Raw genomic sequence first — 27,227 nt, forward strand, 5'->3', positions numbered from 1 at the left:
TGTGTGTAAAAAAGATGAAAAGGTTCCATATCGAGCATTCAGGCGATGAACTACGAGGAAGGACTGCAGTAGTAAACACTAGTAGTTATTTTGCTCTCGGCCTAACGTCCAAAGAAATACCCTATACAAATACCAAAAAGCAGATTGGTTCCTCGGAGAGATGGAACTCGATGGATGGATGAGAAAAGAAAAAACAATCAATCAGATGAAACAAAAGTACAAGTCAGTTCGAAAGAAAAGAGAAGAAAACAAAGAAGGAGAGGAGCAACACATGCACCCGCAAGACGCCTTTGTCGTCATCACTTCATCAGGAAGACAAACTCCTGTATCTATGGCTGGGGAGGGGCCGGGGAGGGCGAGGCATTGCCACTGGCAGACGCGCTGGGGAGCAGACCGGCCCCGAGAGCAGGGCTCGCACCCGCAACAGGAGTACCAATCGCACCGGGTGCGGGACTGGCACTGGCACTGCTCACGTCAGGGCGGGGGACGGGCGTGCCGCCTGTTTTGGCGATGCGCTCATCGACGCGTTCCTTGTGTTGACGGTTGCGGAGGTGGACTTCAAAGTTGTCGACGGTCATGCCCGGACCGGGGGTGTAGAGTTTGCCAGGGCAGTCGTGGCAGCGGATGCGCGGGAGGTACTGGTATTTGATGTTCTGGCCGGACTGGAGGTGGTTGGGGTTGGGGACTGGAGCCAGGGTGTCGGTGTCCACGGCGGAGTAGCGCATGACGCCCTCGAAGGAGTCATTTGGGTGGTTTCGCTTCAGTTTGTTGAGGCCAGCCACAAGCCAGCTGGGTGGTGGAGGCTAGAGGAGGTCTTGCGTCAGCCCACTTGGCCCAAGGTGTGTGTCCAATCATTTCCACATGATACTCACCCCAGATACGCCAGGCCCGGGGGGATTCGGCGCGTCAACAGCTCCAGTCTGTTGTGGGCGGGCCGGCGGGTGGCCGCGAGCCTTATCCGATGGCGGTGCCATGGCGTGCGACGCGGGGGTTGAGAGCCGCTTTCCGGCCCGGAGGTCAGACAAGAACTGTGCGAATCGGCCGCGCGAAATCCTGAGCTTCACGACGAGCTTGTCGGCCTCTTCGGCGGTACTTTCTTCTCGATAGGTTTGTCTGCGAGATGAGACTCGAGGTTCATGCACGACGGGCTCGGGCGTCGCGGATTGACCCAGTGTGGCGCGAAGGGCCGCGTGGGCGGCCGATGCGGCACCTCTCATGCCTCGCGTGCGCGCAGTACCCTGAGCAAGGTAGGGCCCGATAGCCGGGGACCCAACGGAGGAGTCATCGCTTTCTTCCTCCTCAGAATCGTCGAGACCATCCCGCTGGCCGCCGATGCCGCGACGACGAGAGCCGGACCGTTTGATCACGTTGCTCTCCTCGATAGTAGACGCGGAGTTGGGGATGACCGATGATACAATGAGCGTGCGGATGGTGCGCTGGCGATCCTTGAAATCTGGCAGAGCAGGTCCACCGCGGCGGTTGGTGCTTCGCTTTTGCCGACGTTGTTCACGGGATATTGAGATTTCAGTGCGCTCGAGATCGGTCTCGTTCAATTCATAGAGGTAAGGGGTGTGTTCCTTGGCGGATTGGTATGGTCGGAATGCGGATGATACAGGAGTGGGAAGGAAGGAGCTGTTCAAATCGGGGTCTTCAATGGGACGGCCATCGAATGGGTGGGAGGTGATGTAGAGGGATTTGGTAAAGAGTTGAGATTGTTCACGGATCGAATGGGCAATTGCGGTGGTGAACTCGCCAGAAAGGGATAGGTCGTCCGTCATGCGCTGGGCGAACTCCTCGGGGGAATTGGTCGGATTGTTGATGTCCCACTCAAATTGGTCAACGAGAGTGTGCTGTCCAATGGTGATGTTCAGCTTGACTGCAATACGCATTTCGTCGTTTTTGTAGGCAGAGTATGGCAAGCTGGAGTCGAGAGGCTCTTCCTCCATGAAGATTTGGGGATAGTAGTCCATCAGCTGCTCCTGAATGCTCTGCGAGATCATTCGCATGAGCGGACCGGCTGTTTCCATTGCGAGTCCCAGATCCTCCACTAACTTCTCGGCGAACAGATCCGGTGAAACGACGCGATCGTGAAGATTCCATGTCAAGGTGTCGCGAATCTTGACCTTCTCCCAGTCGATGTCAAGTCGAATGGGCACGAGGTCCTCAAGCTGTTCGCTTTGCAGCTTCATGTCCCGGCGCGAGATTCGCAATTCGCGTGTCTTTCGATTTCCTGGGCGACGTCTATTCGCTGGATACAGCAGCTGTGGGTGTTGATTCCGCAGATCGGTGCGTGGGTTTCCAAAGCCTTCGTATCCGACTCCGTAGAATGCAGCTGGATTCATCTGGTTTTCCCGCCGCAATGTCAAATAGAAATCTCGCTCTGCCCGCTTCTGCTGTTGCAGTGCCTGGCTGGGGTTCTGCCAGGCCGTGACGGCAGAATGTTCAAACTCGCGATTGACATACTGCTCCAGCAGGATCTGGTCTAGTGACGAATCGCGAACGCGAACCGGCATGTTTTCCGTAACTCCAGTGGTCTGAATCACTGATCCGTCGCGCGAGCGTTTCCTGGAAGCGGGACCGTTCGTGCCATTCGACTGCGACCCGTTGGCAGCATCGTTGCTAGATTCCGCAGATACTCCGGACGCCGCCAAGACAGCTTTTGCATTCTGCTTTCCCTCTGTGATATTATCCGAAGTTGGCCCGTTGGCCGCCTGGTCCGTTCCAGAGTCGCCGGCAGACTCCGAGGCGCCAGAGCCGTTCTGGGCGCTGCCAGGCTGCGGGTCGTGAGGGGACTGCTCTGGCGGCAACGAGCCGTCCGCAACTTCAGGAGATGCCATGATGGTGAAAAGGGTAGAAAACGTCTGATATCACTTGCACAATAATCGGAGGCAATGGCAATCGACGCGATCGGGATAGGATAGGCTCTTGAGTGGTTACGACAGCATCATTGGACAGTAATCTAAGATATGATCCCATCATGGTCAGCGAATGATTCTCGAGCAGGCAGCACATGTATCGGCGCGATCACGCGTCGGGGGGGCATCCGGTGCGCTGCCGATGGATGAAGTCGCGGTGTCGCGCCGGGCGCATGCCCCAACCACTCCAGAGAAAGAGGCATCGGCCGAGGATGTGCGACGGGGGTAGAAGGGGAGATAATTGGATGAAAGGAGGCGACTGAAGTCACAGAGAGACCAATAACATACCAGACGCAAATGGGGACACAGGCCGCTTTTTACGGCCAGAGCCGGGGGGAGAAAGGGTCCAGTGCAGGATCAGACGAACGAGTTTCGCGCTGGATTGAATCAAGAGAAACCAGCTGGCCCGAGCGACTCGTAAGAACGAAGGTGTTTTTCTTGTCCCCCGATGGACTGGGAGTGGGTTTGGGGTGGTGGCTCCGGGTGGCTGGAGATGAAGAGAAGACAAGGAGAGAGGGCGAAAAGGACCCAAGCCCCCGGTCCAAGTGGCCGCTCCCGACAGTAATGGAGTACTGAAGGACGTGGTCTACACAACCACGAACGTGAAGAATAATTACTAGTTCTTATAGGATGCTTGTAGGCTATTTTAGGCTTTTCGGAAGCCATTCCAGCTGCCTCTCACTGCGCCATCCACTATCCCTACGGCCAATCCGATTCTTACTCGTGGTATCACGTGATATGTTGCCTGATATATCGGGTATCAATATCTGGTCGAAGGACGTATAGAATCACAAGCGGAAGAGACCGTTTATCCTACTATTTAGGAGAGGCAAGTAATGGTCAGGTTGGAAATGCGATATTTTTGGGTTTATATTCGGGTTCCCTTTTGGTCCATTGGGTGATCACTACTCCGGTCGGGATATATATATCTGGGTCTACACTCTATCTCTGATGGGCAATGTCAACTCGCAGTACCGGAAGTCACCATTCTCAACCCAACAAGATCAAATCTGCAACAACAGCGCGATGATCCGAGTTAAAAACATCATCATCAAACCGGTTCGTCAACACCGCATACCCATCCACTCTCCAGGTGGGCTCTCCCGAGTCCAGAAGAATGTAGTCGATGCGGTTCTGGGGTTCTTCCTGGTACCCGAACCCCGTGAATGTATTCTCGTTGCCATAGCGCTGCGTAGGGTCTACTGACTTGAATGTGTCCACCAAGCCTCCCGGTTCAGTTAGTGCTAGATAGGCTTCCTCTGTCTCTTCGCTGTTCAAGTCACCAGCGAGAAAGGTGCCACGAATCAACTGGCCCATCTCACCTCGCCGATACTCCCCAATCTTCGTGCGGATGAGACGCGCTGACTCAAGCCGTGCGCGAGATCCCCTGTTATCGAGATGCGTGTTCATGGCGAGCACGGCACGGTGGCTGGCCCGATGCACAAAGACCCCAATAGTGACGATGCGGATGGACCCGGCATCCCAGCCCTTGGAAGGGGTTTGGGGTGTCTCCGATAGCCACACAGTCTCCCAGTGCCGCAAGCTCCAGATATCCGGCCGGTAGAAAATGGGAGAGTATTCGCCGGCCTCGAGACCGTCGTCTCTGCCCACACCGATATAGGCCCATTCCGGCGCGCCGGGATTAGTGTCTTGGTTCAAGCCCGATAGGACATCGACGAGTTGATTGTGAAGAGCTTCTTGCAGGCAAATGAAGGTCTCGCCACAATGGCGAGTGTGGTAGTTGAGCTCGTTCAGCAGCCGTTGCTTGCGCTCCGGCCACGGGCGTTCTCCCTTGAACGGAGAGGACGTGGCATATCGAATGTTATGGGTCAGTACCCGGACTGGGAGCCTCGAGATGGACCTCATTTCACCACTGATGCATCCCAAACCAGCCGGTGGTGGGAGGGGAGGAAACCATGACGTCTTTGCCGAGAAGCCCTAGCCGTGGCAGCCTGAAACGACAGGCCGCTAGATGCACCACAAAAGACCCCGCCAAACAGCAGCTGCACACGACTCGTTTCGCTTCCACCTCTTCCTCGGATTTGCCTGCCGAATCCTCCGTTATTGAACCCACCTGTTTTGTTTAACCCCTCGCACCGTTGCGAGGCCCATCCCACTACACAATGGCCGAGACCCAGACCCCCCAGGAGGTTGAGATCGGTAAGGCCCTGGTGGAAAAGCTCTGACGTTTGTGGGCACCCGATGGTTAACACTTTCGGGAGATCGCCTCGATGGAGCTTCCCCAAGTTGAACAGGTTCATGCCAACTAATTCTTGCGTCTAGACTACACCCTCAACAACCCTGACACCTTGACCAAGTACAAGACCGCCGCCGAGATCTCTCACAAGGTTCTCGAGGCCGTGAGCGGTATGTCGCACTCGGGTCTTCGAATCCCTTAGACTAACGCTTTGTGTATAGCTCTGTGTCTGGAGGGAGAGAAGATTGTCGAGATCTGCCAGAAGGGCGACAAGCTCCTTGACGAGGAAATCGCCAAGGTCTACAGCAAGCCTCACAAGGGCAAGAAGGTCGCGAAGGGTTAGCCTGCCCTCTCGACTTGACCCACCGATCCCTACTAAACCCCTGCAAACAGGTATCTCTCACCCGACGACCGTCTCCCCGAGCTCCTATGTGACTCCCTACACTCCGCTGCTGTCGGATGCCGCCGAGGCCGAGACCACTCTGAAGGCCGGTGAGGTCGTTAAGATCCAGCTCGGTGCTCAGATCGATGGTTTCGGAACCATCGTTTGTGACATGGTCACCGTGGGCAAGAAGGAGGTCACTGGCCGCGAGGCTGACCTCATCGTCGCAACCCACTACGCCAACGAGCTGCTGCTGCGGCTCATGGTCCCTCCCGGCCTGCTGGCCTCGGGCACCGACGAGGAGAAGAAGAAGGCCGCTGCGCAGAAGGCCCCGACCCAGGCACATATCTCTGCGCTGATCGAGAAGGTGGCCAAGGCCTACGAATGCAATGTCATCGAGAACACCACCAGCTGGCTGTTCGACCGCAATGAGATTGAGGGCACCAAGAAGATCATCCTGACCCCCGGTAGCGGCGTGCGCGGTGAGGGTGTCCCCGAGGTTGGTGAGGTGTGGGGTGTTGAGGTCGGTCTCAGCTTGGGATCTGGCAAGGTCAAGACCCTGGATCACCGCGCAACCCTGCACCGCCGTACCACCACTACCTACATTCTCAAGCGGCCCAGCTCGCGACAGACTCTGTCTGAGATTGTCAAGAAGTTCGGTACCTTCCCCTTCAGCTTGCGCCAGCTTGACGACGAGAAGGCTGCCAAGGTCGGTGTGGTTGAGTGCGTCCGTGGCGGTGTCCTGCGCCAGTACGAGCCCGCTGGTGATGCTGACAACGCCACTGTTTCCCGCCTTTTGACGACCATCGGTAAGACTTTTCTTCGGATTATCATGCTCTCCATCCACTAACTTGACCTCTAGCGATCACCAAGAACGGCATCACCAAGCTTGCCGCGCCCAAGCCTCTCGATCTGACACAGTTCAAGACGGACAAGAAGATCGAGGACGAGGAGATCCTCAAGATCCTGGAGCAGCCTCTGGCCCGCTCGACTGGCAACAAGAAGAACAAGAACAAGAAGAAGAAGGCTGCCGCCAACTAAGCAGATGGTCCAACACTCGCGTGATGAGAAGTGGACGAGTTGATCTCACTTGCACGCCATACCCAACCATGTAGCGTTGGAGTGTCGATCTCTTTTCGAATTCGAAAAAAAGATATCCAAAGACGAGCTTTTTCAGCCGATCATACGAAATCTATGAAAACAGTAAACTAGTTGATGATTCATTACGTGCCCCAGCAGGCCCCTCCTGCGTTTTCTGGTGTATAGTCAATCGAATAGGGCCGGCGGTGTGTTATCCACTTCGGCTTCCTGTGCGAGTACATGTTGTATATGTAGTAGCATGAACAGACAGACAGGAATCGAAAGGAGCCGTTGGCTTGGACTTTTTCTTTGTAGATGACGGAAGATGGAGAGGTGTAGAAAGAAGAGACAGGACAAAACATCTCAGAGTCTATTGTTTCGGTATGCTTCTTCTTTGTGTTGACACCCCGTTCTTGCACCTCGGAGGTATCAGACCTAAAGATCCTGCTCAAGTCTATATTGAAAATCTATATACCGGCGGGGTTTTCATTCCCGTGGGATGGAATATCTGACAGTATAGTGGCCTCTCACGCTACGGCAAAGCCATCAGGGCTTGCCGGGATAGCTCTAAAAGGCGCTCGTAGAACAAACTTCGAGTATACACGTCTGCCATCAAGTGCAAAACTTATAGCTCGTCTTCTTGCAGACTTTGTAGTATGTTTCGCAGGCAGCAGCAGGTAAACCCTACCTTTACGTGTAGACAGAGCCCTAGACATTGTCCGTATTGTCCCTGGACCTGGTTCAATAGCTCTATCTGGCTCAATAGATGTTGACTGGCCGACATTCACTGCTGCTATGTCTCAATAAGGCAACGCTCTCATTCACTGCTCTCGTCCGTCTACTTATTCCTCCTCCTCCTCCTCCTACTTCTTCCCTTGCCTTCTATCCTTTCCCTACGCACTATACGTCTATTCTCTTACTGTCTCTTCTCTCTGGACAATCATTTACCTAATCCTTTCTCTTCAAAGCTCAGTATCTCGTCTCGTCTCTCCCCTCTCCTCTCAGCAGCCCTAAAAGTCCATTAACTGCCCCAAATTCTCTCTCGCTGGCTTTTTGAACAATAGACAATGCTAATCTCAAGACAGAGAGATCCGACATTCACTGTTTGCTCAAAATAAGTCAGTAAGAGAAAGTGGTGGTGGTCACTGAGTTAGGGCACGGCTAACCGTAAGCAGGGGGCGGTATGGCGCTGCTGACTCGGCTCCGCGCCCGAGCTTCTTTCCAGCCCGCGGACGCGAATAATAATTCCCAACCGGCCTCGAAGCCTCGCAAACTCGTCAAGAAGCGCTCCTCGCGCGCTTCGTTCGCTGAACCCTCCGCGCCCGATGGGCCCGTGAATCCGGACGCGTGGAGAGAGCCTACGCCCGCGCCTGCGCGCCGAACCTGGAAGGAATCTCTGTACAAACTCAGCCCTGCCACCAACCCTATCCTCGCCACGATGAAGCCGCTCGGCGAGTTCCCCTCGGCTGCGGAGTACCGCGCAGTCAACCTCATTCCGCCCAGCGTGAAGAAGAACCGCGCTGCCAAGTCCCTGCAGCAGCAGGCCGTGCATGTCGTCGGTGAAGCCATCGAGTCCGACACGCCCATGACTCCTCTTGCGGAGGAGGCAGTCGCCGATGTGCCCCGTCTGGACGTTGAGATGGAGAATATTGAGCCGATCAGTGAGGTCGCGACTCGGAAGAACTCTGTCGAGGACAGTGTTGGCGCGGATGCGATGGAAGATGGTGTTGCGGAAGTGGATGATGCTATCGCGACCAACCTGGCTACGCCTGTCTCCGAAGCAGTCGATGGAAAGCAGACTGCGCGCACTTCTATCTCTCCTGCCACCGACACTCCTGCCACTGACGCTGTTATTGCTCCTGTCACGCAACCTATCTCGACCGCGCCTGAGACACAACTCGAGGCGGTCATCACCTCCACCTCTCCCCTTCCTGATGCCCAGACTACCTCAGCTCCTGCCTTGTTCAAGGGCCCCCGGAAGAAGATCGACGTTGGTTCGCCCGACTATGTGGCTATCCTAAATTCTATTCCCCTCCCATCCTCGACGGAATACGATGTTTCCCAACTCAAGCGGGTCATCGAGGCCGCCATCACTCATGCACTTGAAAAGGGAGAAGGCGAAATTGCCTTGTGTCTCGTCTATTACTGGTCTCGATCGTCCAACGACTCTTTCCTGCTGTCCCTGATCGACAATATCGGGCGCAAGGAGCCCAACTACCAACTCGATCTTGCCCTCAAAACGGTCCTACGCAATTCTAGAGTTGACGCCATTGAATGGATCAGGAAGAAGTCTATCAAAGAACGCACCACGCGTCGGACCCGTGCTGCAGCGGCTGATAGCGACTCGAATCTTTCCGAGGCCAAGTCGATCGACCCCAACAAGCCCAACCAGACCAAGCCTGCTGCTCGCAAACCCGTGCCGACTGCTTTTGAAAAGGGCAAGTCGAACACTGTTCCACTCCAGAAGCCCAAGAATAGGGCCCCATTCCTGGAGAAATTCCACAAGCGCCGCGAGGAATGGGAGAACGATGAAGAGCTTGGAGATGAGTTGCGCAAGAAACGACAGAAGCTCTCCCAAGATCAACAAAATGTAGTTTTTCCGAACGCCAAGGTGAGCCTGTGCCGTTCGACCCTGAACAAGGGGGCCGATCGCACCGATCAGGATGAGAGTGCTCGCCAGCATTACCGGTCGCTCTCTATTGACACCCACCTATCTGATATGTCCATCTTGTCCGACTCGGACTGCTCCGAGCGGATCAATGACTGGGTTGCGCCCCATGACCCCCGTTACATGCCAAATCAAATGTAAGTGCTGGCTTGGCCTTGGCTATTCCCCTGATGTGAAACTGACCCCGGCCTCAGTGAACCTCCCGAGAACAGCGACAACTGTCTCGAGTGTGGCAAGGGCGGCTCGCTGCTCTGCTGCGAAGGATGTGAAAACGCCCTGCATTTTCGATGCGTGAAACCCCCCATCGACCCGAAGAATCCGCCCTCGGGAGACTGGTTCTGCCCCAAATGCACGATGCGCAACAACTTCACCGAGGCGATTTGCCACTCCCAGTATTTCAACAAAACCGAATTCCAACTGGCTACGCCCATCAAGGAGTACTTCGCCGGTGTCGGCGAGGGCGTCGTCACCGACGAACGCTATGGCTCTGACCCGAAGCACCTTCGCTACTACAAGAGTGTCCCCCACCTGCCACGGCTGACTAAACCGCCGACCAAGCCGGCCGAGTATTATTCGACGCCAGCCTACAACGACCCTAACCTCCTGCGGGAGATGGACGCGCAAGGGAAGCTGATCTCCTGTATGAAATGTGGCCGCGGCACGGGCGGCGAGCGACCGATCATCTCCTGCGATTATTGCCCCTGCCGCTTCCATCTTGATTGCCTTGATCCGCCCCGCGCCATCCCCACTAACCCTTATGTCGGATGGATGTGTCCCAACCATGTTACTCCCGATGACATGATTGCCATCAAAGAACAGGAAGATGGTGGTGAGCATGTGCGCCGCGTACGCCGCCCGAAGAACATGCGGTCGATCGATGTCGACGTGAGTTTCTCGGACGATCCCGAGAAAACCCTGTTTGACGATGAATGGCGCGAGCGACGTGCTCGTCTACCTGCTGGTGACCTGATTCTGCAGTTCATCGACACGGTCAAGCTTGACCGTAGCAGACGCGAGAAGGAACACATGTTGCACGTCGAGAGACAGTGCATGAGCATGGCGCGCATCATTACCATGGAATACTACCGACGCCTGGGCATCGACGACCCTGCACAGGTGGTCTCAGAACATGGAGTGTCCTCTGAGATTGCCGATGGCATTTCTACTGTTGTGAAACAGTCGATGGATGGCAAGACGCCCGATCACGAGGCAGCCACCGTTCTCCTGGCCCTCGCTCACACGGGGCCTACCTCTTCCACCACGACCGGCGCAGACGGCAATGCCGAAGCGTCTCAGCCCACGGACTCTCACCAAGATGCCCCGACTTCATCCAACGCCGCTGTATCCTCTCACGCCAAAGAGCCTAACTCCAAGTCCGACGAAGGAATCACCATCGGCTCATCTCAGAACGCTACTTCATCTGAAGCCCCTCAGGCCTCTGAGCCTACCACGGCGCCCCCTCTTACTTTTGATGATTCGGCCTCTGAATCCTCGGGGCCAGATCCTCTCCCCAAGGTCCCTAATCTCCCCGGCTTCAATTCGAAGGCTTCCCGTGGCCGAAAGCGTTATCTCACAGAAACCGAGACCCTCGCCACGGAGGAAGAGCCCGCGCAGAAACGCCAGCACGTTGGCTCCGCGCCCAAAGAACAGCGCTCACGGACCCACGCCGGCGTCGACGCCGATGGCGATAGCGACATTCAAGCCGCCCGCCCCAACGACGCAGTCATTGTCAACGACGAAGACAAAGACGCACCTACCTGGGGCTCCAACGACAAGGAGCGCCTCCAGTCGGCGGAGCAGCTAGAGAACGAGCAAATCGTGAAAGACTTGAAAGACCGTCTCAAGGGTGTTGATACGATGCTGCGCGAGGGCCAGACTGACCCTGAGACGCAGATTGGCCTGCTCGATGAGATCGAGGGCTTGTCAAAGGCCCTGCGGGGGCGCATTGGCGGCCAATCGCAGGCGACGAACCAACACGCTCAGCCTGCGGAACAGGCGGACGGCGAGAAGGAGCTGTGAGAGATGCTCCGAAGTTACATACTTTGCATTCATAGTGGTGGGAGAGCGCAAACCCAAGCATCGTCCTTTTTCTTTTTGATTTCTCACATTCGGAGTCCGGCATTTGACAGCAGCACATTTTCACATTTTCTCTCTCCCGACCAGCCACCCACTCCTATCGAGGGCCGTCATATCTACCGTTCGATCATCCAGACACATTTGCGCAAGGCCCGGCGTTGGAAGACAGGCGCCGGGACAGGATTTCGATTTTGTTTATTGTCTTCTTTGTCAGAAGTCCATATTCTCCTCCATGGTACCATTTGTTTTCTTGTTTTACTTTTCCTTGTGGTCTTCGATTCGAAAGTTGTCTTCATCTCCATTTTGAAATTGTCGTCGTGTATGAAATTGCATGGGAAGCTGGCGCTAGAGCGTTGCGATATGGAGGACTACTGTACAATAACACCATGGGCCCAAATGAATCGTTGATTTTTCTTCTCATAATTCATCGTTACTAGCACCATCTTCGTAGATGAATCCGAAAAAATAACAGAAGGAAACCACCCCCCCCTTCGCCATGACCAAATCGTATTCTACATGAAGGAACTGGGCCATTGGAAAAACAGCAGCGAAAAGCAGAGACGAAGACGACAAAGACTCGGACTCGGTTCTCGGCTATTCGCCATACCGAAGGACGTTCTCATACAAGCAAGCCATGCACAACGGATGCGGAATTACATTTCCAGAATTGAAGATTATAGACCTGTGTCTGTGTGAGAGTGTAACCTAGAGGAACTTCTTGGGCATGCTTGCACGACGGCGCTTATAGATGACGTAGGAGACGGCCAGGAGGAGCTGGAAGGCCAACACCAGGAAGATGAAGAAGCCCATGCGAGGAGTGGAGGCGGTGATGACTATCATAAGAAAAAGCAGTTAGTATCAATCACGAGAAAACAATCAAAAGGTTGGAGGGGGTTGTTTCTCACCATTGAACACGTGGCCCTGAAGGTTCTCGCTCAGACTAAGATGCGAGGAGCGCAGCGTTTTCTCGAGCTGATTAAAGGACTCGCGGATATCCTTGCCAGGCAGGTCGCGCTGGAGAAACTGTATTGCGGCTTCGATGCGCTGGAGCCGGGCGTCCAGTGCAGCCAGCTCACCCTTTGTCACTAGCGTCTGCTGGAGCTCTGCGTGGCGGGAGTCGCTCTTCTGGGACTGGGTGCGGAGATCTTGCAGGATGTTCTGGGTGGCTTTGTTGGTGAGCTGAAGGCGAGCGCCCAGATCAGCCAATCCCGATGCCGTCCCGGGGTCGGCCGCCAGGTTGGCTTGCGCCTGTTGCGCTGCTGCATTACCGCTGTTTTGGTTCAAGATCTGCTGCTGTTTTTGTTGGGAATTCATTTGCTGGGCGGGGATGCCTTGGCCCGCGGCGGACTGGAGGACGAACTTGAAGACCTCGAAGGAGTCGGGGGTTTCGGGAGTGGCGGCGGTGATGCCGAAGGTGTTTCCCGCAGGGAGGGCGACCTGGTTAGTCGAAAAGCAGACTTTGTCATCGACCGTCACCTCAAAGATGGAGTTGGTGTGCTTCAGTTTCACGACGGACGGCCGACCCAGGTTGCGGTAGGCGTAGTCGCAGTGCCCGAAAGCCAGGTTGTCGACTTTGCCGTGGGCCTTGTAGTCGGTCGTTCCGTCGTTCAGGAAGCCACGAATGCTTCCACCCTAGCATTGGGTTAGTCGGTAGCTTTTGAAAAGTATCCATTCGACATACCCTCCCACTATGGGTGTCAATCACAAGGGCAAACCCGTCCCATTGTCCCACGGTGTATATGCTGGACGTGCCCACTCTCGCTTGGCCATCCTTCGTATACCATAGTTGGAGAATGCCTCCTGCACGTTCGGGGCCGCTCGCTCGGAATTGAAATTCTGCCGACCATTCTGGTAGCGTTACCCTGTGGGAAATTGTTCAGCATCTGGCATTCCCAATTTGTTGCGACCACTTACGGGCTCTGTGCCCAGAGAGCTCCTCGAGTGTTGCCCGGATACGGAGGCGTCAAAATGAGCTTGTTCGACATCTGGCGGGATATTATTAGACAGGCCAGATATGCTGGGCGCGGTCAACTCACCAATGTCGGGTCGTGGCCCTCTCCTGACATTTTCCACCCAGGAATCGAGTATCGGTCTGGCGATATCCTGTATATAATGGTCAGATGTGAAATATCATAGGGCGGAATATATTGTCCTACGTTCTCTCATGGCCAAAGCTCAATCCCTCAATCGCCTGGGCCGCCGCACCAGCGGCGAGCAGGGCAAGGGACGCGAAGGTCTTCATTGTTGACAGCGAATTGAATGGCCGTGGAAATGACTGAAAACTACAATCACTTTCTCCCACAATCCTTCGAGCGACAGTGGTCACACGATGGTCTCCAGATATCGCAAAGGTTGGAGACAAGACGAGTGGTGATCCACCCTACCACCACGGCGATCACGCAGAAACGAGCCTCACGAGCAACAGTGGCGGCCGACGGGGAGATGTCGATGAAATGGCGCAGGTCGATGCTGTTGAGAAAGGTATGGCGCACACCGATGTCCGAGACCAAGTCCATGTGTGAAGGAAGCAAGCCAAGTCTGTAAACACCAGCTGTTCCTTTGGGCTCCCCTGATTCCGTTAGCTCTCCGCATCACGTGGTCCCTCCGCGGAGGACCAAAAACAACTTTGGTTTGGGCCATTGGTTATTCTTTCCCTCACGCACTCACTCTTACCATGTGCTCGAATAATGGCTGACCTTTACCCTTCCCTGGCCCAGTGTGCCCTTGTGGCAGCTGCCTTCAAGGTGCTGCTATTCCCTGCTTAGTGCGTGTCCATCCCGTGATTCCCACCCTTCGCGAATTAATTGTCTGGCCGCAGCAAATCCACCGACTTTGAAGTGCACCGCAACTGGCTCGCCATCACTTACTCCCTCCCCGTCAAAGAATGGTACTACGAGGTATGCTGGTCTTTGCACTACGCGTCGAATTGACAGCTGTTAACATCCAGTTTCCTTAGAAAACCTCAGAATGGACCCTCGACTACCCGCCGTTCTTTGCAGCCTTCGAATGGCTGCTTGCTCAGGCAGCAGCTTATGCTGACCCTGCGATGCTGGTGGTGAAGAATCTGGGTTATGACTCGTGGCAGACGGTCTACTTCCAGCGAGCGACGGTCATTTTGACCGAGCTCGTGCTTGTCTATGCGCTGAGTCGGTAAGCGCAACACCACTTCATGCATGGTTATGCAGTGCTAACAAGAAATACTAGATTTGTCAAGTCCGCTCCTCTGCCGAACAAACAGGCTGCGCATGTAGCGAGCCTCTCCATCCTGCTCTCTCCCGGACTCTTCATCATCGACCACATCCACTTCCAATACAACGGGTTCATGTATGGTGTTCTGATCCTGTCCATCGTCTTAGCACGCAAGCAGTCGACGCTGCTCTACAGTGGCATTTTGTTCGCCATTTTGCTGTGCATGAAGCACATTTATCTCTACCTTTCCCTCGCATACTTTATCTACCTGCTACGCGTCTATTGCCTCGACCCTCGATCAATTCTCCGGCCTCGATTCGGAAATATTTTCAAACTCGGCGTGAGCGTGCTCGGTGTCTTTGGGATCGCGTTCGGTCCTTTCGCCCAGTGGGGTCAGCTGTTGCAGGTGAAGGACCGGCTCTTCCCTTTCTCGAGAGGGTTGTGCCATGCTTACTGGGCGCCCAACATGTGGGCGATGTATTCGTTCACAGATCGGGCGTTGATTCCACGTAAGACTTCTTCTCCTATCTTATTCAATATCTGTCTGACAATATCCAGTCGCTCCTCGACTGGGCCTTCCCGTGAACCAGGAAGCACTCACCAGCGTCACTAGAGGTCTAGTGGGAGACACATCCTTTGCCATCCTCCCGGAGGTCACCAAGGAGTATACCTTTTTGTTGACATTTGTGTTCCAACTGGTATGTCCCTTGTCCCAGAGAGACCTATAAACTCCTGCTGACTCTTATTTAGCTACCTTTGATCAAGCTCTGGTTCCGTCCGGACTGGGACACCTTCGTCGGAGCCATCACCCTTTGCGGCTACGCATCCTTTCTCTTCGGATGGCACGTTCACGAGAAAGCCGTGTTACTGATCATCATCCCATTCAGCCTGATCGCGCTCAAGGACCGGCGCTACTTCAGCGCCTTCCGCCCTCTAGCCGTCGCCGGCCATGTCTCGCTCTTCCCGCTCCTCTTCACCACCGCCGAATTCCCCCTTAAAACCGTCTACACAGTGCTATGGTTGGTGCTGTTCCTGTTTGTCTTTGACCGTGTGGCACCTGTGCCAGAGCGGCCGCGCATCTTTGTCTTCGACCGCCTTTCCCTGATCTACCTGGTTGTCTCGATCCCGCTGATGGTGTACTGCTCGCTGCTGCACCAGGTGATTTTCGGCCTCGACCGTCTGCAATTCTTGCCGTTGATGTTTATGAGCAGTTACTCTGCACTTGGGGTGGTGGGGAGCTGGGTGAGCTTTCTGGTGGTGTACTTTACGGCGTAGCTTTCAGTAGATCTTCTGCTTTACACATGGCACCTTATAGAATCCATTTACTGGCATGACGTAACCCACTGTCCACGTTTTGTATTCACCGCCTGGCAGAATCCATCCCCACTGATCACGGAGCCTAATGCCGAGCTAGTCCGGGAATGGTTAGTGTGATGGGAGTGCATTCAAATCGGGACTGAAGACAATCTGTGTTTTTCAACAGGAACTAATTCATATTGCTATTGTAGCTAGGATGGTCTTACATAGATACTCGGCCTTGAGCGGGGTTTGTACCAAGTATATATTTTGTGAAATGGACATGCTCATTTCCACCGGGGGGACACATTTGGGTTCAAAGAAACTTAGATTTTTGGATCATTTCGATTCCCCTGCATGTATGTTACTCATGGCATACTTGGTTTAGCAATGCCAGTGTAATAAATCATGTTGGTATCAACTCTTCTGGCGGATGAACCTCGGCCCAAGCAAAGGAAAGCACAAGAACCCCCCCCCAAAACAAAAACGCCAAATATCTGCTAAAAAGTCCAACATGTCAAAGCCATCCAGGAAACATGCAATCGGAGTGACAAGTAATGCATAGTCGGTAAGATTCGAGTGTGGGAACCTCCTATTCAGTCTCCTTCCCGACTATGCTGTGTACCTGACCTGGGTCGCAAGCTGTAGATCACGCGATCTACACCCCGAGGCAATAGGGATAGCAGTGGACAAAGACTGTATTATAATGGTGTAAGGAGGAAAATGTATAGACACATAGTATACTTGCAGTCAACTGACCATTCAAGTACACTCCTTCAGCACTCAAACTCGGCGCGACTGGATCAAAGTAGAGACTGCAATGCAGTGCAGATTGTGTGAAATAACACGATGGAAAATAGTTCTACTGTAGGTGCTAGGATATTGAACAGAGCAAAAAATCAAGTCAACTTGTCCAGCCCGTGATCCACCGCGTCGACCGGCCAGGTTTAGCAATCCCTGAACTGCAGCACCTGGGGATTACTTTGTTAGTAGAAACGGAGAAAACGGAGACTGAGAAGAAAATGTTAAGAAATTTGATTCAATTCTGTTACTAGAGAGTTATGGTGGATGTTGAAGGCACCTTCGAGTCATGGTGGTCATGGCCCGCACTGCGCCTAAGGCTAGGTGGCCGAGCTCGGGGTTGATAGTCACCCAAAACCCGGTGGTAATGGACCAAAATTTCGCAGAGATTAATTTCAGTAGAATCTGCCAATTGAGACGAATCGAACGAGTGCAAATACTGCTAGTGTTGGGCGTGGACGGTTGTTTGGGCCCTTGATGGGGGAGTAGCAGGGCTCCCAGCAGTCTTGGGGACCCGCTCGTTTTGGCTCCCGTAGCTCCCTTCCTCGACTGGCCCAATCAAGGCCCACCGCCATGACCTGCGCGCCCAGTCTTTGCTTTCTTTCCCTTTCCGATTTTCCCTCGCTCCGGACTTCTTCTCCTTCTTTCTTCCCACCCCCAACCCCATCGCATCACCCACGCACGCGCATCCTCTCCCTTCCTCATTTTATTTAATCTATTTCCGCGTCGATTGTCCTTATACTGTGTTTGTATCGAATAGTCTGGACGCGTTTTTCTCCGGTAAGTCTCTTGCACTGCCCAGATTCCCCGGACGCAGCCTCCTCGACTGCCACCGCGTGTTGGTTCCTGGTGGTGACGCGAGTTCAATCCCAACATCCACAACCATCTCGAAAACAGTTGCGGCCGCGCATCTCTCGGGGACTCCCGTCGCCTCCCACTCATCTCCCACCCAACGCGGCCATACGCCCGTCGCAACCACCCACAACCTGTACCACTTCGTTTACTGATCAGCTGGATCCGAGATATAGTCAGTCCATGATCGATTCCGCCTCCGATAGTCTCCAGTAGACTGGGCGCGTGTCCGCTCGAGTGATAAGCACAATGGTATGCGATCCCGGTGGTTCTTGGTGGGACATACGCTAGAGAGAGGCGATGCATGTTGCTGGGAGGTACAAGAAGCTCACACTGCGTGTCAGGTGTTATTCAAACGAAAACCCGTTGTATACCTTCCGCGACCTGTCATTGAAGATGACAGTTCCGAGGTATGTCTATCCACAACCACCCCAGCAGCCCTAGCTAACTTTGGCCTTTCTCTTAGGTCTGGGTCGTTCCGGAGTCCAATGAGGTGTTCACTAGCTATGAACCATACCTCCAGCGGATGGACTTCTACAAGCAGCGTCGGTTCATTTGCGAGATCACGGGCCACTCGGGGTTGACATTTTTTGAGGCGCTCCGGAGCGAGGTATGTTGTGGCCATGGACAGAATACGAACCGATATTGAGACTTTTTGTCAGATGGAGGAATCGCGCGAGGTGAACAACATGTTCCCGGACGCGTTGAGAGAGCCCATCTTGCGCAGGATTCAGTTTTCAACGGTATCGAGGGTTGACAACCTGGGTATGTTGTTCTTTGCTTGCGGAAATTTCAAGACTGAACTGACATTTTCATCTAGTTGATGAGATATACGAAGTGAGATATCCATAGCGCCATCCACTTTCAAAAAGCCGCTAACAATAACAGGAATTCAAACAAGACTTTTATCCCGGAGAGGCAGTCCTAATTCTGCTGGAAGATGGCGGTCGCCTTCATGGTATAATTAGGGACAAGGTCAATTTTGCAGAGCAGTTGTACGCCGATGGAACCATCAAAACACCAGCCTATGCCACATATCTGGTCAAAATTCTCGACCGGCCAGATGAGGAAGCTCTGCTGGACCAGGACCACATCACCCGGGATCGGAAATCGTTTACCAAGCTGATGCTGCGCGGCTTCATTAAAAACAATGTCACCCGAGAGTCATGGGCCGGCGCACCCTGGCTGGTCAAGGCTTCTGTTGCCGAGGAGTACAAGATTCCGATGGAGGTACCCAAACACCTCCAGTATGGAGCCAGAGTGGCCGAAAAGAAGGCGATGAAGAAGGCCGACCAAGAAGGCTTTTTCGGGTTCTTCTCGTCCCAACAGCTTCCCGAGTTGAAACCGGCATTCAAGGGGCAAAAATCAAAGATGTCCGCACAGGATATGGCGAAATCGCGAGATGCTCAATATCAAGAGTACCAGCGGTCTTTGAATGGGAACCCGTCTTTCCTCCTTTCCAACCCGGCAGCACGAAAAGGAAACAAGATCCCTGTACCACCGTCAGTGATCATCAAAAACGAGATGTCAAGACCTCCATCACCACCACCGATCAAGTACCCTATTGAAGATTTGGATCTACCTCCCAGCTCTGACAAGACTCATCGGCCGACCTTGAAGTTTTTGATGCTGAGTGAGCATGATGACGAAGGAGATGAGGATCTCCTGCCTGATGATTTGGAAGTGGAATCTGTAGGATTACTCCTGGAGACCTGGGATATCCTGAATGTTTACTGCGAGGTCTTCCATCTCGACTCCTTTACCTTCGACGATTTTCTCCAAGCGATGCGTTTCTCCTCTGAAGAAATTGACTGCGAACTCTTTGTGGAGATGCATTGCGCAGTTCTGAAAAAGCTTGTCAATCAAAAGAATGATGCAGGCGGTGCTGTTCAGATCTCTTTACCAGATCTTCCAGTCGACGAATCCGACAGCACAGATGAAGAGAAGGAAGAGGGAGAGGAGGAGGATGAAGAAGAAGATACGAAGGAAGAGGACCACCTGGATGTCGAGCCAGAGGTTCGAATGACCACACGCGGAAGCTTGGCCAAGCAAGAAGCCGATGATTTGAAAGCACAAATAGGTCGAGACTCGCCAGATGAGCAAAAAATCCATCGTGCTGTTGAGATGCTGGAAGACTATGGATGGATCGAGCGTCTCCGGAACCGGGACTTCCGCAATGGCGGATGGGAGATGGTCATGGTCGGCCTCCTACACCAATTGTCTGTTCGACCCCGCTTGGAGAAGACTTGCAACGACATTCTCAAGCATCTCGCTCCACTCGATGAGGAACCTACGCAGCAGACTGCACGGAACCAATATGCCACCCTTGATATCAACTTGCGAGCAAAGGCGCTTCAGACGATCTGTATGCTGAGTTTGGAGACCAAGGCGATCCGGAATTACCTAGAGGAATGCAGCAACCAGATGACGGAGTTCCGCAAGGAGAAGATTGAGCACCAGAAAGCGCGCAAATTGGCGTAAGTATACTGTGGCGATGATTACTGGGCAAAATACTAAAACAATTATAGTCTGGTCGAACTCCGCCAACTCCATCAGGAGCGCAAAGCTCTGCAGCCGGAACGGGAGAAATCCCCCACACCCGTGCCCGAAGTACTCGAGGTGGAGGAGGAATTGGACGACTCAAAGATGGCCGGCATAGACGGGGACTCTGAAATACCTGTGGATACCGAGGACGAAGAGACGGCCCGGCCTCGCGCGTTGCGCGGAGGTATGGACCGCGCCCTTGAGCGCAAGCGGAAGCAGGAAGAAGAGCAGAAGCGAAAGGAGCAACTGGCCAAACAGCCGAAGGGCTCCAAGCAGTACCAGAAGGTCCTCAAGAAGATCGAGGAGCAGAAGGCCAAGATCGAGAAACTCGAGGAGCAGATTGAGGTCTGTGACAAGGATCTACGTGAGGCGGACTGCCCGCGGACACGTTGCCTGGGGCTAGATCGGTTCTGCAACCGATACTGGTGGTTTGAGCGCAATGCTATGCCGTATGAGGGTATGCCGAACAGCTCAACGTCCGAGGCACGCTATGCCAACGGCCGTCTTTGGGTCCAGGGTCCCGACGACATGGAGCGAGTAGGCTTCATTGAAGTGACGGATGAGCAACGGAAACAGTACCAGAAGCATTTCCAGACCACGCCCGCTGAGCGCAAGAAGCACGAAGAAGGACCGACGCACGTGTCAAACGCCCGTGAATGGGGATACTACGAGGACGGCGAATCGGTGGACCAGCTGATCGAGTGGCTCGACCCGCGCGGTAACCGTGAGAGCAAGCTGCTGAAGGAGCTCCAGCTCCAGCGCCACGCCATCGTCAAGTATATGGACAACCGCAAGGCCTACCTGACCGAGACCGCCGAACGGGCCGAGTCCGAGGAATTGCCCGCCAAGCGAGTGACGACGCGCACCAAGACCTACGTAGACGTCAACGAGCATAGCCTCCGCTGTCTCCGCTGGCGGAATACCACCGCCTTGTCTGAAGACGGACATCTTCACGTTGACCCGGAGCGGCCACCCAAGCGGACCAAGCGCAACACCGACGACACGCGCGAGATCACCAAGCCGACCAGAGGAGGCCGAGGAGGCCGGGGAGGTCGTGGAAGTCGTGGAGGGCGGGCCATGACCCGGTCCGACTCGCGGCACAACTTTTAGAGCTCTCTCACCCCCCACAACACGAGCGACGTGACCACGACTTTGTTTTCTCTTTTTACTTTCATCTCACCGGCCCTTCCTTTGTATGTACACAATCCATCCCGAGCAGCATTTTGGTCGTGGACAGGCGGAGTAGCCGGAGTCGTGCTTTTAGCATCGGAGGTTGTTTGTTCCTTCCACCTTTTTCTTCTATCCACAATCTTCATCTTTCTATCGCGTGTACTTCTTGTATAGACATAGTCGATGCTTCGGCGATCCCGACATTACCCCTCGGCACGTTGTAACAGTACGTTACCGCTTACCGGCGGGCCGCCAGGCGGATTCGCAGAAGATGCAGGTGTTGTCCCAAGGAGACTTCACCAAAGATAGGTGGAGTGCCTCTAGGAGCAGATAGACAAATAAATAAGAAAATACATGGTAACGGCTCTAATTGTTCTCCGACCTACCTAAACCCTCATTTTCATTTGCTGTGTACCTCGCGGTCACCTGACCTGGCAGAGCGATCTTCGCGCTTCAGCACTTCCGCATTACTCATTCTTGCCACGGATAACCGATACAGCCGGTACGGAGCCACTGGCCCGACGTCAGCGGGCCACCAAGACACACAACCTTGCCGCCTCGCCGGTGCCTTCTTTTGTCTCTATTCTTCTCCTCTAGCTAAGGCGTGTGTGTTTTCTAGCTATCCCGATTCCTGCTATTCCAATCCAGTCACTGCCGATGCGCACCCGATAGTCGAAACTTTTTTGGTTTTCGGATCATCGACAATCGCGATCACGAGCGAAAACCAAACCCGGGAGCGTCGATCGTGTGTTACTGCTCTCCACTCACCCACACTCTTTCTGGCTCTGGCATCACGCTTTGGATAGCGATTGTCTGCTTTCCCTCTCATGTCGGCTGGTATCCCAGATCATGCGCAGTCCGATTCGACCGTCTTCACCACCACCGCCCAGTCACGCCACCCTCCTCGCCCGCCACCGCAGTCCGCAAGCCCACAGCCTGATCTTCCGATGAGTGGGATCGCGCACCCGCGGCCGTCTACTGCGCCTGTGCAGCCGGTGAATGCCGCCGATGAGCAGCAGAAGGCTAGTAGTCGCGGGTCGACCAGCCAGGCACAAAAACGAAGTTTGGACTATGTGTTAAGGAGCGGGTTAGCGGGAGGTCTGGCGGGATGTGCTGTAAGTTTTGTTTGTGTCTGTCCGGTTGTATGCCAAGTACTGACGAGGAGGATAGGCCAAAACCGTGGTGGCACCGCTAGACCGCGTCAAGATCCTCTTTCAAGCATCAAACCCCCATTTCGCCAAATACTCCAGCAGCTGGTCCGGTCTGGCCGCTGCACTCCGCGACATCAAGCGCTATGAAGGCGCATCGGGCCTGTTCAAGGGCCACTCTGCCACTCTCCTCCGTATCTTCCCTTACGCCGCCATCAAATTCCTCGCCTACGAACAGATCCGCGCGATCATCATCCCGTCGCCCGACAAGGAGACGTCTATCCGGCGACTGGTGTCGGGCAGTTTGGCCGGCGTTACCTCTGTGTTTTTCACGTACCCATTAGAGTTGGTCCGGGTACGACTGGCCTTCGAAACTAAACGGACGTCTCGCTCGTCTCTCACGGATATCTGTCGACAGATTTATCATGAGCGAGTAGTACCGCCATCAAACGGTTCTGCAGCTGTAGGGGGAGGAGCAGCCGTTGCCACCGCCGAAAACGTTTCCTCCGCCGTCAACCACGTCGTTCCGCGCACCGGGTTCGCCAATTTCTACCGCGGCTTCGGTCCCACGATCCTGGGGATGCTACCATACGCCGGGATGTCCTTCCTCACCCACGACACAGTAGGCGACTGGCTACGGCACCCGGCCATCGCTAAATACACAACCCTCCCGGAGTCAGAATCGACACGCGCCAAAAAGGGCTCACGCAGACCCCAGCTCACAGCCGCGGCGGAGCTGTCCTCCGGCGCGCTCGCCGGCCTGGTCTCGCAGACCTCTTCGTATCCGCTCGAGGTGGTCCGGCGGCGTATGCAGGTCGGTGGCGCGGTGGGGGATGGGCGCCGGCTGGGTATCGTCGAGACGGCATCTAAGATCTGGCTTGAGAAGGGTTTCCGTGGGTACTGGGTTGGGTTGACGATTGGGTATCTCAAGGTCGTGCCCATGGTCGCGACGAGTTTCTTTGTCTATGAGCGATTGAAGTGGTCGCTGGGGATTTAACCTGGCCTTTCCTTCTCTTCTGTTCTCTTCATTCTGCATATACTACGAATATCCCTGGGTTGGATAGAATATCGCCCCGTGGCATGTTTTTTCTTTTGGAATTGGATATGATTCCCGAGTGGTTTATACTACTATTGGCGTTGGGTGGACTACTATTTTCATGGGGGCTTTTTCGGCACTAGGCTTAGCTGACATACCCAAACTCACATACAATTTCATATTTTTGGCACATCATCTGTCTTATAATCAGCCTTACAAGTTGTAACTTGTTCTCTGGGGAGGTAGATCGTGGGCGGATTGGTGGGGTAATGACATTCTGGGCCACTATCAGCAAGGTGAAGCCAACGGTTCTGTCGATCCAGCGCCATGTTGTTGCAGGCTTGATGAGCGAGAAGTTCCGAAGGTGGTGAGATCACCGCTCTGAGAGGTTGCCGGTTGGTGTACGGTGTTTGAGATCGGTGAATCGCCAGGAGTTTGATGGATTGAACTCGTCGGAGGTGGTTGATGACCTGGGGGGCTGTTGCCCCCTTGTTTACGCGTTTACGTCAGAGTAGGAGTTTTATCAAAGAGCTGTTAAGCTTGAGAGCTATTGATCAACGAGCTAATACCATAACCCGTGAGGGGAAGGGTTGTAGTATCTCAAAGGTCTGCAGTAGTTAGGTTATATACTTCTGTTTGCACTGTTTGCACCAAGGTTATCGACAATCAACCGCGATGGCTGGAATTTCTCTGTCCGCTCACCATCTCGCTATGAACCGCACACTTCTTCGGGGGGCCGTGTGCCATTCCTGTCGTAATGAAGCCCTCCGGGTCTTCCTGTCAATATCCGGTGTACCTATGCCGCGATTCGCTGTCGCGCCTCCTATCCCCGGCGCCAGAGCTTTCTCCGCAAGAAGTCCACTGCGCTCCGATCCTCCATCACCGCATCGCCCCGATATTCAGCTACCGGCCAGAGAAGAGTCTCGAACAAAACCTGACGAACCGGCGTCGAGACATGTTCCCTGGTATCTGCAGGAAGAGTCACCAGCCACCGAATCTCGCCCAGCGTCCGCCGAGCATCTCCCGCAAGTCCCGGACAACGCGCCAGAGATGCTTCCAGTCCTGCTCGAGTATACATACAAAGACCTTGGCTTAGACGACCTGAAACTCTTCGACCTGCGGGATCTCGACGCTCCCGCGGCACTGGGCGCCAATGTCATTATGATCCTCGGAACTGCGCGCAGCGTGAAGCACCTGAATGTCTCCGCGGATCGTCTTTGCCGGTGGCTGCGAAGCCAATATAAACTATCTCCATATGCAGACGGGTTGCTGGGCCGCAACGAGCTGAAGATCAAACTCCGGCGCAAGGCCAAGCGGGCGCGCGCGGCCAGCCACGCTGGTGCTATGCTGGACGAAAAGGATGACGGCATCACCACGGGGTGGATTTGTGTGAATGCCGGTGTTGTGGATGAGGGCTCTCCCACATCACAGCTCGCCGATGCTGGATTTGAGGGGTTTGGAGATGTCGAAACCGGTACTAGCTTGATTGTCCAGATTTTCACCGAGGAAAAGAGGGCCGATATCGACCTCGACGGGCTTTGGCAGGGTACCCTGGACCGAGCGGAGAAGAAGAGGCTTCGAGAACCCACGAGCAGTTCGCCAGCCTCTAGTGCTGTCAGTACCTCGACTGTCCAGAAGAGAAGCTTTCATACAAATCGTCGGCTCGCAATGACCGATTCTAGTCTTTCGATTCGCTTGTCTGAATTACACCCTCCGTCCTCAGATCCGCCAACCACTCAATCTGTTTCATCCGAGATGACTCCGGCCTCTCTGCTTAAGATGCTGTCCGAACTCCCCGAAACCAGTGTACAAAATGAGCTAGGGAGTGGCCCGAATGATCGAGAATCAACTCTTTTCCTACGGCTTTTCTACGCCGGCCACTCATCCGCGCACGATTTGGCGGTAGCCCGATTGCGGCTGCTTTCCATCGCCACTTCTCGACGCCACCCGGCTTACAGCAAGGAAGCATTGCTCAACGAGTTCTCGGATTTCCTGCACCAGGGATATGACCTTCCTGACGAACTTGGCTTCGAAGTTGTTTCCGCCCTCTTAAGCCGACCGTATATCGAAGGCTCTACGGCTGAGATGGAATACACCCCGGAAACGGACGTAGAACTGGCGCTGTGTGTATTGGACCGTCTCAGCCTCCGCGGTGTACCGATTTTGACCATGGGCATATTCGAGATGCTCTATCGCGCAATCGGCATTCCAAGCAAATCGGACGCAACCTTACCGGAGCCAGAATTGAACTTGGAGGATCCCGAGGGCAATGCGCAGATGATGGCAGGGTATGCCAGAAGCCAGTCTCAACGCGAGGCTCTGGCCCGGGTGTCCAAGCTCGTATCCGCGGTCGACCTCCCCTTCGAACCGGAGCAGGCACGCCGTCTTATGGTGACCATGTTCCAGCACGGCGACTTTGATGGATTCTGGCGGCTGTGGCGTCAAATACCATTGAAAGGAAGCGGCCGCACGCAGGATGACTATCTGCAGTTGTTCCAGTTGCACGCGGAACTGGGTGACGAGCGGCGAGCTCGGGACTGTCTGTCTATGTGGGTGCCGCAGATGGCCCACGAATCTCCCGCGATTGAGCTGGAGGGCCCGATCGCGTCTACCATCATGCACTGTGTCCTGGTGGCCGAACCGGGCGTCAACGACCGACCAGCTGATGCTGTTCCGAGTGTCTTCTCGCATGTCTATGACAGCTGCACCGCAGCTCTTGCGAAATGATGGGTGACTGGTGAGGCTTCATGTATAGGCTTCATGTATAATAACTCATCTTTCACTGTATGTACTTGTATGTACTCTACTCTAGACTGGTCTTAGGGTTCTCTCCCTTCTCTGTCACCATAAACGCAACTTGAGGCATCCGCGGTCGGACTTGTTTTCTAATCGCGCTGTTTGTTCTTACATGAATATTAGACTCTAGTTTTTCTCTCTCTAAAACTATGCCGGCCAGTCTGCCGCGATGACGGATGTAGTATGGGTAAAGTACTGAAAGGGAATATGCGCTGAAGGCTTTTTCTTGCAGATGTGCATGACGATCTTTCTTCAGTCGGTTTTGTGGCTGACGCCAACTCCAACGTTTTTTGCTGCTGTACGTTCTAGGCCTGTTTCCTGTTTGAGAACAGAACAGGGACATCCTTTTATTGTTTGCCACATCAATCATTATTTGGCTTTATGTACTTAAGCGAAATTCCCCACGTGTGAGATTTGCACCGGCCGGATGCAACCAAAATGGCGTGCCACTAGTCGATCTCAGGAGGTTGTGGACATGGCTGAAACTTACTACTATGTAGATGACTCGACTCGGACTACGGCTCTGCATCTAGAAAGCATCGTATTCTCTTCCGGAGAAGGCTGAAAATGACGTGCGGTAGTCACAGGAATAATATTTAGGCACGTTCTGTTCTCCCGCCATTCCTTGCGGATAGACTTCGACGGATACGAGCCGCACGGAGGCAGTGTCATCTGCAGGCCTATCTATAGATCTGCCACATTCATCATTAACCCTAAGCCTTCGGGACGTGTATCATGGTCGGAGAGCGATAAACCTAGACACGATACGAGATGGCAAGGCTGACTGCTCCGGGAGGGGCTGTGAAACACGCCATGTAACAACATTTATGTATGCCCAGAGCTTATCTGAGCCATGAAAGGAATATACGGGCTTTGGTTGGCTGCGATTTTCTCCACGTTGGGGGCCATGTTCAGGAACACGAAAGATCGCCTTAAGCAACGGGCAAGGATCGACAACTGATGGAGAGGTCCTGTTAAACTTCTATGAACGTGGCTCGATTTTGCGAGTTTCGTTTCTCGCGGCTGAGTTTCTTGCTCGTATTTCTACGACGTTGTGCAAACCCTCTCCATGATCGT

General features: G+C 54.1%; 10 protein-coding genes across 10 annotated transcripts; 7 read left to right on the forward strand and 3 right to left on the reverse strand.

Moving 5' to 3' along the window:
- Positions 1 to 329: 329 nt before the first annotated feature.
- N7474_007798 (SWI/SNF chromatin-remodeling complex subunit SNF5) lies at positions 330 to 2,837 on the reverse strand (the record flags this gene model as incomplete). Its single annotated transcript, XM_057199208.1, has 2 exons — positions 330 to 803; positions 873 to 2,837. The coding sequence occupies 2 exons, from the start codon at positions 2,835 to 2,837 to the stop codon at positions 330 to 332; spliced, it is 2,439 nt and encodes an 812-aa protein (XP_057049909.1).
- Positions 2,838 to 3,905: 1,068 nt separating this feature from the next.
- N7474_007799 (endonuclease/exonuclease/phosphatase family protein) lies at positions 3,906 to 4,781 on the reverse strand (the record flags this gene model as incomplete). The annotated part of the gene is made up of 1 exon (XM_057199209.1): positions 3,906 to 4,781. One exon carries the CDS (start codon positions 4,779 to 4,781, stop codon positions 3,906 to 3,908), a length of 876 nt encoding a protein of 291 aa, XP_057049910.1.
- Positions 4,782 to 5,038: 257 nt separating this feature from the next.
- Positions 5,039 to 6,535, forward strand: N7474_007800 (curved DNA-binding protein (42 kDa protein); the record flags this gene model as incomplete). The annotated part of the gene is made up of 5 exons (XM_057199210.1): positions 5,039 to 5,075; positions 5,199 to 5,282; positions 5,334 to 5,450; positions 5,506 to 6,303; positions 6,357 to 6,535. 5 exons carry the CDS (start codon positions 5,039 to 5,041, stop codon positions 6,533 to 6,535), a joined length of 1,215 nt encoding a protein of 404 aa, XP_057049911.1.
- Positions 6,536 to 7,757: 1,222 nt separating this feature from the next.
- On the forward strand, positions 7,758 to 9,383 carry N7474_007801 (uncharacterized protein; the record flags this gene model as incomplete). Its single annotated transcript, XM_057199211.1, has 1 exon — positions 7,758 to 9,383. One exon carries the CDS (start codon positions 7,758 to 7,760, stop codon positions 9,381 to 9,383), a length of 1,626 nt encoding a protein of 541 aa, XP_057049912.1.
- Positions 9,384 to 9,596: 213 nt separating this feature from the next.
- On the forward strand, positions 9,597 to 11,261 carry N7474_007802 (putative PHD finger domain protein; the record flags this gene model as incomplete). The annotated part of the gene is made up of 1 exon (XM_057199212.1): positions 9,597 to 11,261. One exon carries the CDS (start codon positions 9,597 to 9,599, stop codon positions 11,259 to 11,261), a length of 1,665 nt encoding a protein of 554 aa, XP_057049913.1.
- Positions 11,262 to 12,023: 762 nt separating this feature from the next.
- Positions 12,024 to 13,834, reverse strand: N7474_007803 (uncharacterized protein; the record flags this gene model as incomplete). Its single annotated transcript, XM_057199213.1, has 7 exons — positions 12,024 to 12,151; positions 12,224 to 12,950; positions 13,000 to 13,180; positions 13,233 to 13,303; positions 13,355 to 13,421; positions 13,475 to 13,593; positions 13,679 to 13,834. 7 exons carry the CDS (start codon positions 13,832 to 13,834, stop codon positions 12,024 to 12,026), a joined length of 1,449 nt encoding a protein of 482 aa, XP_057049914.1.
- Positions 13,835 to 14,005: 171 nt separating this feature from the next.
- On the forward strand, positions 14,006 to 15,782 carry N7474_007804 (dolichyl-P-Glc:Glc1Man(9)GlcNAc(2)-PP-dolichol alpha-1,3-glucosyltransferase ALG8; the record flags this gene model as incomplete). The annotated part of the gene is made up of 6 exons (XM_057199214.1): positions 14,006 to 14,082; positions 14,137 to 14,215; positions 14,275 to 14,468; positions 14,523 to 15,016; positions 15,066 to 15,205; positions 15,258 to 15,782. 6 exons carry the CDS (start codon positions 14,006 to 14,008, stop codon positions 15,780 to 15,782), a joined length of 1,509 nt encoding a protein of 502 aa, XP_057049915.1.
- A 1,923-nt stretch (positions 15,783 to 17,705) lies between these two features.
- On the forward strand, positions 17,706 to 21,110 carry N7474_007805 (uncharacterized protein; the record flags this gene model as incomplete). Its single annotated transcript, XM_057199215.1, has 7 exons — positions 17,706 to 17,708; positions 17,801 to 17,866; positions 17,923 to 18,066; positions 18,119 to 18,221; positions 18,277 to 18,293; positions 18,345 to 19,933; positions 19,985 to 21,110. 7 exons carry the CDS (start codon positions 17,706 to 17,708, stop codon positions 21,108 to 21,110), a joined length of 3,048 nt encoding a protein of 1,015 aa, XP_057049916.1.
- An 887-nt stretch (positions 21,111 to 21,997) lies between these two features.
- N7474_007806 (coenzyme A transporter) lies at positions 21,998 to 23,315 on the forward strand (the record flags this gene model as incomplete). The annotated part of the gene is made up of 2 exons (XM_057199216.1): positions 21,998 to 22,285; positions 22,341 to 23,315. The coding sequence occupies 2 exons, from the start codon at positions 21,998 to 22,000 to the stop codon at positions 23,313 to 23,315; spliced, it is 1,263 nt and encodes a 420-aa protein (XP_057049917.1).
- A 714-nt stretch (positions 23,316 to 24,029) lies between these two features.
- On the forward strand, positions 24,030 to 26,081 carry N7474_007807 (RsfS/YbeB/iojap family protein; the record flags this gene model as incomplete). The annotated part of the gene is made up of 1 exon (XM_057199217.1): positions 24,030 to 26,081. The coding sequence occupies one exon, from the start codon at positions 24,030 to 24,032 to the stop codon at positions 26,079 to 26,081; it is 2,052 nt and encodes a 683-aa protein (XP_057049918.1).
- Between the last annotated feature and the right edge of the window lie 1,146 nt (positions 26,082 to 27,227).

This window comes from Penicillium riverlandense (assembly GCF_028828495.1).
Source record: "Penicillium riverlandense strain IBT 135883 chromosome Unknown utg000007l_segment0_segment0, whole genome shotgun sequence".
Taxonomy (NCBI): Eukaryota; Fungi; Ascomycota; class Eurotiomycetes; order Eurotiales; family Aspergillaceae; genus Penicillium; species Penicillium riverlandense.